General features: G+C 25.8%; 1 protein-coding gene across 2 annotated transcripts; it reads right to left on the bottom strand.

The window, feature by feature from the left end:
• On the bottom strand, positions 1–12,470 carry LOC145848835 (proline dehydrogenase 1, mitochondrial-like). 2 transcript variants are annotated; one of them, XM_082954070.1, is made up of 14 exons: positions 12,136–12,470; positions 10,322–10,429; positions 9,693–9,825; positions 9,243–9,260; positions 7,808–7,937; positions 7,458–7,539; positions 7,203–7,310; positions 5,344–5,508; positions 4,784–4,899; positions 3,454–3,577; positions 2,702–2,865; positions 2,229–2,339; positions 1,352–1,440; positions 1–699 (listed from the first exon to the last, which is right to left on the bottom strand). In XM_082954070.1, the coding sequence occupies exons 1-14, from the start codon at positions 12,421–12,423 to the stop codon at positions 515–517; spliced, it is 1,821 nt and encodes a 606-aa protein (XP_082810196.1). In that variant the 5' UTR covers positions 12,424–12,470; the 3' UTR covers positions 1–514. The 2 variants fall into 2 exon arrangements, with proteins under 2 accessions (XP_082810196.1, XP_082810200.1); XM_082954074.1 differs by lacking the exon at positions 9,243–9,260.
• Between the last annotated feature and the right edge of the window lie 2,266 nt (positions 12,471–14,736).

Here is a 14,736-nt window from a genome sequence, read left to right on the forward strand (position 1 = left end):
TTAACCAATGATTTTTATTTAACCAACGAGAACTGTTGTGTAGATAAAGGAACAACATTTTTGTTTTATGAAAGCACTTTCGTAGGTAACCATAAAAATGCATGATCAAATAGAAGAGTGTGTGTTAATAAGTCATTTGTGTAGTGCTTCGAAACAAAACAGCAGTAAAAATATCAGACAACTAAACGAGCAATAAATATTTCCTAGTTTGCAAAAAATAAATCTAGCTTCAGCAATAAACTACATCGTATTTGTATGCAAAATGGCTTTGAAAAATGTGTATAAACCTAATGTGCTTCAAAACATAAAACTGTGTCGTAAGGGATTTTGAAGGAATGTTGAAATTTACTGATTAGTATAAACACTGAAGTCTTTAAAATTGAATATTGTTTTTTTAAACTATTATTATTTCTAAATGCAATTTACACTGCAACGGCCCGGGCAGTGCTTTTTGTATTTAGAAACTGATTAGAAAGAAAGTTGCATTAATGATATTACACTGCATACACACGTATTAGGCAGTGTTTCTCTTCAGCGGGTTCATCCTGGCAAACAGTTCCCGCCACATCATTTTCCTTTCGAGTTCCGCCCTGCCGCCCAGCACGGCTTGGTTCTCCTGCGCCCTCCTGTGAAGGTACGGCAAAACTTCCTTCACGGGTCCGTACGGCACGTACTTGAACACTTTGTGGCCTGCTTGACCTGCGAAAATATAGCTTTATTTATCAGCTTGCAACTAAGCTCCTAATCTTACGAAATATAATTTTTATGGGTGTATTTTATAAAATGTATTTATACGTTTGAAAAAAATAAATAATTATATATTTAACAAAAACGGTTGGCTCTATTTTTTCTTGAAATTAATTCTAAGAAAACTTTAGATAAAGTTATTAGTGTTTATTATTTAACTTCATTCGTCTTATTACATCACGATTAGATTAAAGCGTTTTTTATAAATTATACTTATTTCAATCAGAAGTTGCCAATAAATAATTTGCAAAAATATTAATTAAAACTTTTAGTTATGATTTGAATCAGTCAAAATACATTGGTAATATATATAAATGAACTTGTGCGTGCTAAATTAAATTATTCATGATATGTCATATCTCCGTTTTACAAAACGTGTTTACTTGAAATACGTTTATGTGTAATAGTTTGACAAATTTACGTACAAGCACATTACTCACTTTCAAATACAATTGTTAAACTTGATAAAAAAATAAAATTCACAAAATTTAAGGTTGATTTCATTTCATATACGTATATATTAACTTGTGTACTTAAAAAAACATTAAGTTTTAATTTTTTACAGCTATACTTTAAAATATTAAAAAAAAGTAAAATAAACTACCGAGGGGAAAAGTGACATGATCGCACATGCCAAGCAATTGCCCGAAATACAATTCACTAGCCTCCGGTGATATGTTGTACTTATCCAACCTGTTTTGTGTATTGTATTTTTGTTTTGAAAATAATGTTAATTATATAAATATATTTACTTTACATTAACTAAAAATTACTCAAAAGTTTGAACCTCAAGTACAAAACAAACACCTATAAATTTGAATTTACTAAAAGTAAGTGAAATGAATAGTAAACTATGTACTACCTTACAAGCTACACAAAGTATAAAAGTTTTACAGTAAATTATTTATATTTTTATACATATACTGTATTTTGTTATTTACCTTAAGGTTACCTGACGTATTTAAAACTAATAACACTTAAAAAAATAAACAGTCGAAAAGTTTGTATCTAATGTTATTTAAGTTCATATAGTTAACACTAATATAAACTGATATAAACTATGTTAAGAGGAAATTAAACTATTAAAAACAAAAAAATTAACTAGTAATAATTTAAATTTAATACCAAACTATAAAAAAAAATTGACAGTAAATATTCACAAGGGAGTATTACAATTTAAATTAATTAATAATATTCCCTTTATAAAAATAGACATTGGCTCTTATAAAAGCTTTGAGTATAAATTCCTTCTTATAGAAAACAAAATTATTAGCTGAAATTAAAGGTTAAGTCAGTTATTAAAACCTTAAACACATCTGTAAATTTATATTGTTTGGAATTATCTCGCTTTACATATTTTAAGAGACTTTAAAAATTACTTCAATGTAATTTATCCATTACCAAACTTATAAAATATTTATAAGTCATTTGTAATATATATATACACAAAAAAAAAAGATACCAATAAGTCACAAACTAACAATTCAAGCGCATAATTAACACTGTCCTCATTGTGAGATGCCACCATCACCGAAGTTTTATTCGTATCTCGCATCGACTTAATTAACAACTTCAAATTTGAATGGTAGTTCCTTTAAAAATATTTGTTTGAAAACTTAATAATTTTGGCCACAATGGCAATTGTTAACGGTCAAACTCTAAACTACTTTATTATGATATACTATATAAAAATACTTTTGTTTCGTATAAAGCAAAAATACACTGTATAAAAAGACGATTAAAGGGTCAAGTTATCTTTGGTAATATACAGTTTAGGCGTAGGAAAACTAACAACTTTAAAAAAAATCAGCCTTTCATACTTAAACTCAACTATCTAATAACTTTTTTATTATCACAAAAAAAAAAACAGACAGGTTGGTAAAAAATAAGTTATAAAATTTCTTTTAAGTTGATTGAAAACTGTTTTTTTATAAAATTTTTTCAATAAACATACAGGTTGGTGTGGTTGTAGTCGGGCTGCACGGGATCCTGGTACCCCATCTGCTCCGATCTTTCCCTCTCGTGGTCCATGTACGCTCCCCTCACCAGCTTGCATCCGAAGTGAAAGTTCTCGCGTTCCGCCAACGCCAAGTCGACCAGCAGCTCCTCTTCAGTGTTCTGTTGTATGAGAAATGCAAGTTTTAATTTAAAATATTTCAACTATTTTTTAAAGTTATTATAAAAGCAGGTGTGCTTGTTTTAAAAGAATATTTTAAAAACTTTGATTGTATGATCTTCATTAAAGTCAAATAATATTTATAAAAGTTTTTTCTTAATTCATTATTTTGTAGTTTTTAGCTTCAAAAATACTCTTAATTTCAATAAAAAGTATTAAAAAATATTGTTCATAATACTCAGAGAACCACTCAAACGAAACAAAATCACATAAAGTCGCACAAACCTTTAGATATGGAATTTTGTGTGTAAAATGCAATTTATAACTAAAATTATTTCTACTTCATTTTTAATTTGTCATAAAAGCAGATGTGCTAGTTTTTAAAAGAATATTTCAAAAAAATAAGCCGCATGCACTTCATATAAGTCTAATTACAATTATGTATAGTTTTAATAAGTTGGTTTATAAGTGTTTAAAGGGCACTAAATTATAATTTTTAGCTTCAAATACTTCACATACTTAAACTGAATACTTGATGAAAAAAAGACTCAGAACCACTTAAACTCAGTAAAATCATACAAAAATCCCACCTTCAGGTAGCACTGGTAGGTGTTCATGATGACCACCTTCTCCCGGTTGAACTTCCTCATCATTTCAACCGCCATCCTGCTGATTGCCGGTTGAAAGTAGGTCTGTTCCGCGTCTATCATCAGTCTGTACGATTATTTGTTAATTTGATATTTTCAAGCTCTTCTATAATTTTGGCTAACGAAATCAATTTTTACATGTTTAAAGTAAGTTTGACAAATTTGTTTTTAAATATTTTGTATGAAGTTTTAACTAGGAATCAGCAAACTACAACGTGTAGGTCAAGGGGTAATGTCATACTACTTATTTTTTGTTCAAAAATTTGTGCTGAACAATTTTAACTTAAGGAATGTTTCAATTCTAAATTATTCAATATATCTTGATATTGATTGTGAATTGTCCACTATAGTTATATTAGCATGGCATAACTATTTTTTATAATTTAAAAGCAGAAAAAAAAAATTCTGTAAAAAAGATTAAAGATGCAGCAACTGGCAATATTTTTTATTTTGCAATTCTTATTAATGCGACTTGTTACTCTTTCGAACCAGTAATAAATATTTTTATGTGGGAAAAGTTAACAGTTAAATATTTGCAAGTTAGTGAATCGAAATCAAAAATATCGTGCAAACAGCGTTGCAGCTTGTAAAAATATTTTGTTTACGTCATCATGACATTTACTATTAACTGCAATTTTTTTATCAGAACTTAGTCATTACTTATTTGAAAACGCTGCGAAACATTCAAAGTAGTTTAGTACGTTTTTTTAAATGTGTTGGTTGTTTTAACGATTTATTGCACGGAAGCATTTATATTGCAAGTTTTTAACCTACCTCATTTGTTTATAAAAAAAAGTTAAAATAAACAAATTTAAGCAGCTATAATTCAAAACACTTGGTTAAACATAGTTTTTTATTTAATTTATCAACTGAAAACTATTTATTTAAATGTTTTACATTATAGTATATAATTAGCTTAGTCGCATAGTGAGAAAACCAGAACTATAAAATTGAAGTAAAAAATCTCTAACACACTTTTGCCTGGGCAAAAACATAGTGATTTGCACAGGCCAAGTAAGTCATGTGGAACATGTGTAATCATAGAATGTAAAATAATTCATAAACATCGATTACTTTTATCTCTAAAAAGCTAATACTCTAAATTTCAAACACATAAAAAAATAGATATTCTAATGTTAGCAAACAAAAACAATTAGTCGGAAAATTATTTTCTTTTCTCAACTATCTAGCATTTAAGTAATTAAACACCTAATACATTTTTATGTTTTCCACTGAATTGCCAAACAAATCAATTTACAGCAATTATACCTACCTGACGTTTCTCTTCATTGCATGTTTAGCAAGTTTATCGACTCTCTGCAGCATTCTTTTCATTTGAGCTTCTTCTTCCGCATCGAATGATGGCAGCAATTTATGTGGCTCTCCTGTCTTGATTATACAGGTACTTTTAGTATAAATAGTTTAAGAATAATTATGAATATGTAAGTAGTTATTATTAAACAATTGTTTAATTTTTTTTTTTTTGCAAATACTACATGAGTTAAATTCCTTAACATAAAATTACTATGGAAAACAAAAACACTTTCAAAATTAAAAGAAACATATACCTTTCTAAAAAGTAATAATAGATTTAGTAAAACTAGAAATCAACATTTCATACTTTACTAATTTTATTTTAGATTAAGATGGCAAACTTCACAGAAACTAAAACACAATAACATAAACAAATACTTGAAAATAATTTTAACAACTTAAGTATTTTTACAAATTTATTCTACGAACTTAGTAAATAAATTATAACATACAAATTCGACGAGCTTAGTAAATAAATTATACAAATTTAAAATAAGTGCAATGTAAATTCAAACAAACTTCGGGATGAGGAACGACGAATATGTCTGAGAACTTTCTGTGATCGGATATTAATTCGTTCCAATCCAGCAAATCAACAAACTGATCACCACCCCTGTCCATCCAAGTGAACATCTCTTCGCTCTGGCCACGTGACATCAGCATACCCATCCTATGAGACTTGTCCTGTTGTTTGAATGTATTATTATTGAATTAAATATTTGTTAAAAAAAAATATTTGTTGTGTTGTTTTGCAACACCATTTTTTAATCAAGTATGTCTACGTAAAAACTTTTCAAAATATTCAACACAGAAAAACTTCATTTTATTTCTTTTGCCGGGTGGCTTCAGATTTCCATTATTTTTTTAAGTAGCTTGAAAATTATGCAAATTATTTGCATAATAGTAACAATCATATTTGCTGAGTCAGCAAAAACACTTTTTTTTCATGTTATTTTAAATTTTAACTACAAAATTTTATTTTTTGATATATTTTTTTAATGTTTTGGTAAGGTAGGTTAACGATAAGGGTATAAATATTAAAAAAAATTTTGCTGACTGAGCATATAAGCAAATGATTTGCATGAGTTTTAAGCTTCTCAAAAACAGTAGTGAAAATCTGAAGCCACCCCTTTTTACCACAATAAATTTTCCGTAAGTAATTGTAAATAGTTTTTAGACGCACGCTATCAGTACTTTTGCTTAAATATTTACTATAAAATTTCACATAACAAGAGCTGATAATATTTGATCACACATTTAAAACTATTAACTTAGTTTAAAAACACTCTCATACCATTAGTTTAAATTTTTACTAATGTGAATTATTGTCCTTGGTGAAATAGTAGAAACTTAGGTACTCGAATTTAATATCTACAGCCTTAATGTTGGTAAGGTAATATTTTTATCACAAGCATGACAAGTATCAAAAGTGAACTTTAATATGTAGGCTGTAACAACTATTTCTGAGTTATAGATACATTGACAGTTATTTACAAATTCTTATTTATCAATGAAAGTCATACACATTCAATAAACTATTAAACAAATATATAAAAACATTTAAGTTATCTTAACTGGTGAAAAGCGTTTTGCTTTAAAAAAAAATTAGAGTATAAAATATTGTTTAGCATAACTTGCATTAATGTTTTTATATAAAAAACTCTGCATATATATATTTAGTGGAGTAAAGTAGATAAAATTCTATTTATAACTTTATTATTGCTAAAATGCTTAATTCAAGTTAATAAATATAACTTAGAAATTAGCAGTACAGTAGAAGTATTTATAAATTTGTTTGCTACACTACTAACACAGTTTTAACAGTATTTTTAAACCATCTTACCATTTAAGAGAATTTAACTTTTAAAATTTGTAATACTTTTACAATAGATATTCGAAAAAGAAATTATTTTAAAAATAGATATAACATTGATTGAAATAAGTTTTAAAAGCAGAAATCATATTACTAGCTTAAAATACAATTTTGCAAGTGTTGTATACTCAATAAAAGTTAAGAGAAAACACATTTTTATATTCTAATCTGTCAAAAAATTCTAAATAGATTATACTGCATTTCTAAAAACTGTAAAAATTAATTTCCGATATCAAAAACTAATTACTAAAAACTTATATACACTTAAAAATCGAACTTAAGCTTTACAATATTAAGAAGTATACACGTATCGAAAATTAAGACTGCCCGAAAAAATTACATTTGTACCACAAACATCGCACAACTAAACAAATATACGTGTATTCAAGAATGGAGTTTACGCAATACATAAAAGTTTGAAACTATTTTCAGCTAATTTATAAATACTGTGCTCAATTTTTATAATTCTTTTACAAACAAAATCAATAGTCAACAATCTGGAAACCTGAAACCTAGAGAAGTCGAACTTTTGTTCGTGCAAGGCGTTTTTGTTCGCTCCAGCCAAAGTTTTGAAAAGCTCTCTGGCTTTCATCAGAACTTCTGAAAACTGCAGCTGTAAAAATGAAAAAAATCATCAAACTATAGGTAGTTACAATTGAAACACTAAAACAATCAATCATTATTTTAAACTGGCAGCAATACACTTAATGTACAACTATCAAAAAAACATACAAACCCGTTAAAATAACAAAAAACTAACAAGAAACTGCGGTCTTCCCAGAGCAGTCAACTTGATTGCAGCGAAGCCTCCGTCTGTGGTGGCACCGGCAGAATCGATGCAGCTGTTGAGTCGAGTTTATTGAAAACTTCATACAAAAAATTAGCTAAATCGTTGACTAAAAATAGTGTAAGATGAACAAGTGATAGATCAGAGAAGGTAATAAAAAATTATCTGATTATTTGTATCTAAACAGTTTTTCAAAAACAACATACTGAAAAATTTTAATTAGAAAAACAAAATTAAATATCTTTTGGTGTAGTTTTTGTACTAATAAAGAAGAAAAGTTAGTCATACTAATCTGACAAAAGTTATGTATACGCTCAACTAACTCGAGAAATATTTTAGTGTTCTGGTCGCACTTTTCTTCACCTTTGTAGAAGTAAGTTCTGGCGCTCACCACATTCTTGCGACGATCTCCGAACTCTCTCTGCGGGTGATATCGCTCCTTGTCGGAAAAATCTAATTATAAGTATATACTAATTAAAATTGTCAGTATGGTTCTTGTTTATTTGGATTTTACGTTGATTATAGTTTTATTCACAAAAAAAAAAAATTCAAGAAAATGCAACTTTTTTTTTTTTTACTTTAGTAATAAACGTTTTAGCAATTTTCAAAGATTAAACATTTGAAAAAAAAACCTTTTGACTAGCTATAGTAACTTTATTGAAAAAATAGAACATTAAAAAATATTTTTGTAGCTAAATTGATTTTGTTGATAACATTAACTTTAAACCTTATTTTCTATCAAAAATATTAAGAGCTTAAGACTCATAAACATTCTGAACATGCTAAAAATGTAATTTACAAATTAATGGTTTAAAATACTTACTATATAATAGCATACTATTACTTTTTTAGAAGTTTATGTAGTCTACTTTTTTGATTGAGAATCTTTTAGTACATCTAAATACATTAGATGCATTTAAGTAGTTATTAAAAAGATAAAGCAGATAAATAGAATAATAAATGGTTATCATACTTACTTAAGTAGTCATTAATAAGCAGAAATTTTTCAAACTAACTTTTACTTAATATTTGCAACTCACCATTAATACAACGTATAAGAATTATTTCAATGTTAGTTAAAAGGTCTATATATACAATGTTGATAAAAAATAACTAAAAATCTTATAAGTTTTACTATTTAGATTTTACTATTTACACAAACAAGCAAAGAAACAAAAAGTGAAAACTCAAAAGTGTGAAATTCTTAAATAAATAATAGCTTTAAAATTAAGAAAACCTTATACAAAGAATATTCAATTAAAAAAAGAACTGAAATATTTTGAAATAATATGAAGCAACTATAAAGGAATAGTTGAATAATTATAACTAATACTTAAATTTTCTCAATAAGTATAATGTACATTCATGAGATCAAAAAAAAAACATTTAGGCAAAATAATAGAACTAATATTTAAAACATTCATAAACTTAGAAATGTATTGTTAAGAAAGATGTCGTTAAGAGCTCGAGAACTTGACATTTTAATAACATTAGTTTGTTTTACAGAGAAACTTAAAATAACTGGTAGATAAAAATCTGAATATAAAGTCTAAAGAAATCACAAATAGATTTTTTTACAATACTAAGATTTCGTCTAACATAATCAAAAATGTTTAAAGTTCCTTTCACAGACTTTTTTCAGAAGCTAATAATCATTTTCACCATAAAAAGCTTTTAACATAAATTTAAGTTATGCTCAAACATATTTTAAAAAGCAATCTTTAATTTAAGCACAGTCAGCATATTTTATAAACTTACCTTGTGTAACAGATTGAGCTAGAAAAAAGATCATGAAATTGGTATTAGAATTTTTAATTAACATTTACTTTTACACCAACTTCTGAAAACTTTTTTATTTTATCAAGTTACAAATATTTTTTTAAATGTTTCTCAATGTAAATGATTACCATGAGTACTATTTACTTGTAAATTATTTACCTTATATAACAACTACAAATATGCAATATAATTTTGAAATTTAAGTTTGATCATTTAAAATTTATAAGTTTCACCAGGGTCTTTGTTTGCACTCGAATCTCTAGATATATTTATGCAGCTATATATTTGTTTTATTGAAATATATACATAAAAAATATTCTACGTATAAAATATTGAATTAAAAAATAATTTACTCCAACAATTCATATTTTGACAAATACACATTTCTTTAACCGACTAAATTTAAAGTCTTATTTCATTTAATCTTACCAGGGTCTTGGTTTGCACTGGGAGCGCAAGATTGCATCTCCAAATTTTTAGCTTCCTCCTCGCTGAGTTCTTCTTCCACAGCGTAATCGAGGATGGCACCGACCCCGTGAGCTTGCAGTCTGCTGGTTGTTTGCTATAAATACATACTAAAGTGAATATCATGCATTGAGCACAAAAGCTTTGAAATTAAAATTGTAAAATTGAAATATATAAAAGAAGTATCTCAGTGGTTCTATTGGAACAAATCGCTAAATGGTATGTGCTTCTAAAACAAAGATACCATGTTTATTTAAAAGGTAAAATTATAATTTTACTTTCAACCGGCATATACTTTATCAAAAAAAATTATATATACTTTCTCTCGCTTTGACTTAAATTTTAGCATATATTCATGTTATGCTTTTTTTATAAATAAACTAATAAGCCTTATTAAAATTCTAATAACTTAAGTAATAATATTAGCTTAGGAAAAAACAACATTTTTGTATTTAGGCATCAAAACGTAATGTACATAATAATCTACCTGATATTATGTAAAAAATATTACATTAACATTTCAAAGTTCAATATGTATTATAAACTAATACATGCTAGAGAAGCAAACAAAAAATATAAATCAACAAATTTACTTTCACTTCATCATCATTTTCACCAGCAACAAAATGTCCGTAAAATGACATCTTCATCAGTCTGTTGAAGATACGTTGACCAAGTGCCTTTTCAAAGAATTTTGCCAGCTAAAATAGATTTTTATTAATGACTTATTGAGTATTAACATGTTTTATTATTTTTAAATACAACTTCAAAATAGCTGGTGTTGGAAAAAGTATACTTGTAAGTCTAGAATTTATAAGTTGATTAAATTTGTAATTTCTAAATTGCTTAAGAATCAATATATACAGGAAAAAACGTTTATGTTGATTTACAATGTGTAAAAGAAAAAATATATATTTTAACAAAATATAGAACATACTATTAGTAAAATTGAAAACTAAAGTAAATATATAGAAAAAAGTTATATATAAAAAAAAACTAACTTTGTTTCTTAACAAAGATCCGAGCGAAATCAGTTCACTTGAATATATAATAATGAAAAATTGAACAGTATTCTTTCTTTATTACACGAACACATGTAATATACCTACTTTAGCTTCTATTCTTTCCTTAAAAATGCTTATCTATACTTTAAAAGAGTATCAATTTTATAGTCACATAACTGTTGTTTTGGTTAATTTTAGTTGTTTAAAAGTTAGATGGTAGATTGATTTTTGTACTGAATTTTTGTAATGCACAATATTACGTCATACTGCTTTTTGTTTTTTTGTATAACTTTTGCATCTATGTTTAGCAAAATGCTTTGTATTTTAAACTTAACTGGCTGATGATTAAGGTGTCTAGTCTTATGAAACATATGTACCAGCATTTTTAAAATCTTACTTTTTCAATAAATTATTTAAAAGCCCTTCAAAAATACTTGTATGATGGGCTCAGTAGAAGATGTTCAAGTTTAAATAATAACCTTTATATATATATATATATATATATAATTTATTCAAATGGCGATTTTAAAAATTCTGGAACATATGTTTCACAAAGCTTTAATTTTTCATAAAGCTTTGATCATCAGCCAGTTAAATTCAAAATACTTGTATGATGAATTTAACTGGCTGATGAATTTAAATGATCAAAGCTTTATGAAAAATTAAAGCTTTGTGAAACATATGTTCCAGAATTTTTAAAATCGCCATTTGAATAATTTATTTAAAAGCCCTTCAAGTGGGCTCAGTTGAAAGTGTTTACGTTTAAACATTAACCTTATTTATATATATATATATACATATATGTGTATATTAAAAATAAAAACAAATACTGTAGATTATTTTAGATTCATGGTTAATAATAGATAATAATAGATACATTACTATAAATACTTTATGTATTGTATCTATTATCAACCATTAATCTAAAATAGTATGTAGTATCTAATTTTTTTTTTAATATACACATATATATACCTACTTTAGCTTCTATTCTTTCCTGACAGTACTTATTTTTTTACAGACGTCGGTTGAAGTGTGTTAACCCGTTAACACACAGAAACATGTGTTAATGTAAAATAGAAAGAATACTGTTTAATTTGTTACTATTATATAACAAACTGTTAATTTTTTGATTACGACTATTTTTTAAGTTTATAAAATGAAAATATTTGTTTTTTCATAAGTATTCAAAAATACTCTATAAAGATTAACGGTTTTCATAAACAAAATATTAAATAAATTTAAAAAACTTTTTTTTTAAATATAATGTAGTTTAAATATTATTTAATTTGAAAATCTAATTAGTTGAAAAAGTTTATTAGTTTTTTTGAATTAAATACCTTAGTAAAAAAATTAACAAACTATTTTTTTTCTAAAACAGTTAAATATACACTAGCACTTACCTTGTCTCCATGTTTTACAAGTGGTTTGATTGTGCACAACTGGTAAACTAAAGCTCCTCTAATCAGCTCAAAATTAGTTTTGCTTTTGAACGCATTGCTAACATCATTAAAGTCTAAATTAGAGGTACTGCTTTCACCCAACTTGCTAGTTGTAGTTGAAGCTTTTCCTGGTGTGTTTTTGTGCAAATTAGAAGCACTGCTACAACTGAAGCCTCTTAAGTTCAAAACGCATGATCTAAACACTTGTTCACTTAGTAGAGGCCGTAAGTTGGCTATAGTAGGTGACATTACAAAATAAATAAAAACTTAAGCAAATCTAGACAAAACATAAATTGAAGTCGAAAGGTAATTATAATCAAATTTATCAAATATTAAGGTTTTATACATAGCAATCAATATAAATTAATATTTAAACTTGAGATGTATTTAAAACTAAAATAATCAAATATAATTTATAATTTTTTTTTTTATAAATCTTAAGTTTAAAACACGTAACTTTTCTAATAGTTTTTTATAAGTTGCTTTTATACTGAGCTAAATAAAAAAAACAACTTAAACATTTAAATTTTCTAATTTAAAAATTATAACTAAAATTACTTGTATAACAAAATCTGTAGACAGAACTTATAGATTATACAAATGAAAATTCTAATCATGCATTAAATCATATAATTTTAACAGTTTCTATATATAAAAGTTTCAGTTTTTAATTAAAATTGCACTGTGGAGTGAAAATGCATGGTTGCCACTGATCAAGCTGAGAAAAATTTCCTGACTTTTCCTGACTTTTTACCAAAATTTTCCTGACTTTTATAAATCAGTTTTACTTATATAAATTGTTTACTTAGTTTAATAAAATACTACCCAAACTATTTAATATAAAATCCTTTAAATAAAAATTAATTAAAAAAGAATATATATAAGTAACTGTAAAAAAAGACGTAAAAAAGTAAACTATATATCTGTTGCATAAAATAGTTCCTCTTATCATTTAGTATAAAATTTGTAACAAATAAATATACTCTTATTTACTTTAAAAACTTAAGTTACTCTACAAAAAATACAAACAATAAGTAAACTTAATCTTGGCATATACTTCTCTTATAACTTAATTTATGAATTTAAAAAATTTTGAAAAAATTATAACGAGGTTAAGTATACACATTAACTTGTTACATAAAATACTAAACTAACTGCTTAGTTATAAAGAACTCAATTATTTAAACAAAAAACACTTTAATTCTAAAATTAACCTTTGTGTATATATCACAGTTTCACTATGGAATTGTCCTTGCTACAGATCATCAATACTAAAAAGCTTACAAAATCTGCTTGTTCAATATTTAAATGGAAAACTTTTGCTGTTTTATAAAGGATATTTTACTAATTTATACCAGGTGAAGGCATTGGAAATAAAATTAAATATTTTTGTAAATTTCTATGAAAATTTTGGAAATTTTTTCTGACTGTAAAGGACTTTTAATTAATTTTTACCATTTGAAGGCTTTAGAAAACAAGGAATTTTGTAAAATTAAACTGACAAAATATGATTTTTTTTTAAATTTTATCAAATTTCCTGACTTTTCCTGACTTTTTTTCTAAACCCCCCATTTTTTCCTGACTTTTCCTGACTTTTGTCATTTTTTTAAATTTTTCCTGACTTTCCTGATTTCCTGACTTTTCCTGACCGAGTGGCAACCCTGAAAATGTCTGTAAAAAAACAAAAATAATATTCTTTTTCTGCATAAACATTAAATTAATTTAAAATATTTTTTACTTACATTTACTTTTAATTGTGTGCTAAAACAAATTATGATTTAATGAACTTTTTGATAAACTTTTTTCAAAGTTGATTTGTCATCTTTACTAACTAGGAAGATATGATTTGTCTACCTAAATAAAACTAATTTGGTGGTAAAAAAGTAAATCATGTCTTACAACTAATATAACTAGTAAAAAATCAGTGCTTATTTTTGTGTACTAGTTTCTTGAGGCACGTTAATAGATTTAGCAGTCATCAATATTACTGGACAATGGCATTGAACTGTATCTAAATAGTGTAAAACTTAATAACCAAAAGGTTCTGTTGTACATTAGGTCTTTGGACCAAATATTTTAAGCTTTTTTTTGTTGTTCAAATAACAGTATAGTAGTCAATTTACATTATAAAATTACTTATTAAACTAAATAAGAGTGACTTATAATTTTTTTCCAAGAAAATGAGTTAGGCACAATAGTTTAAAACTACATTGAGTTATTCAAGTGGTTTGTGAGAGTTACAACCCTGCAACAAAAATTTGCAAAATCAAACTAGTTAAAAAAAAAGGAATTATTACAGCATACACACATATTCAAAATATTTAGTTTTAAAATATAAATGATAATTATTTTTTAATCAAAATTAACTATTGTCAATAAATATATTAAAATAATAAACAACAACATAACAACAAATATAGCTACATATTTACATTTAAAAACAGTTTATTTTATGTTTAGAGTGTGTTAAAGTAACGTTTACAAATAATTATATTTGGAATTGTCACATATACCTTTTTTAATATTATTTTGACTAAACACTAAGGCTGTTCAATGATATTT

This window comes from Thalia democratica, chromosome 1 (genome assembly GCF_965202585.1).
Source record: "Thalia democratica chromosome 1, ktThaDemo2.hap1.1, whole genome shotgun sequence".
NCBI classification, from domain to species: domain Eukaryota; kingdom Metazoa; phylum Chordata; class Thaliacea; order Salpida; family Salpidae; genus Thalia; species Thalia democratica.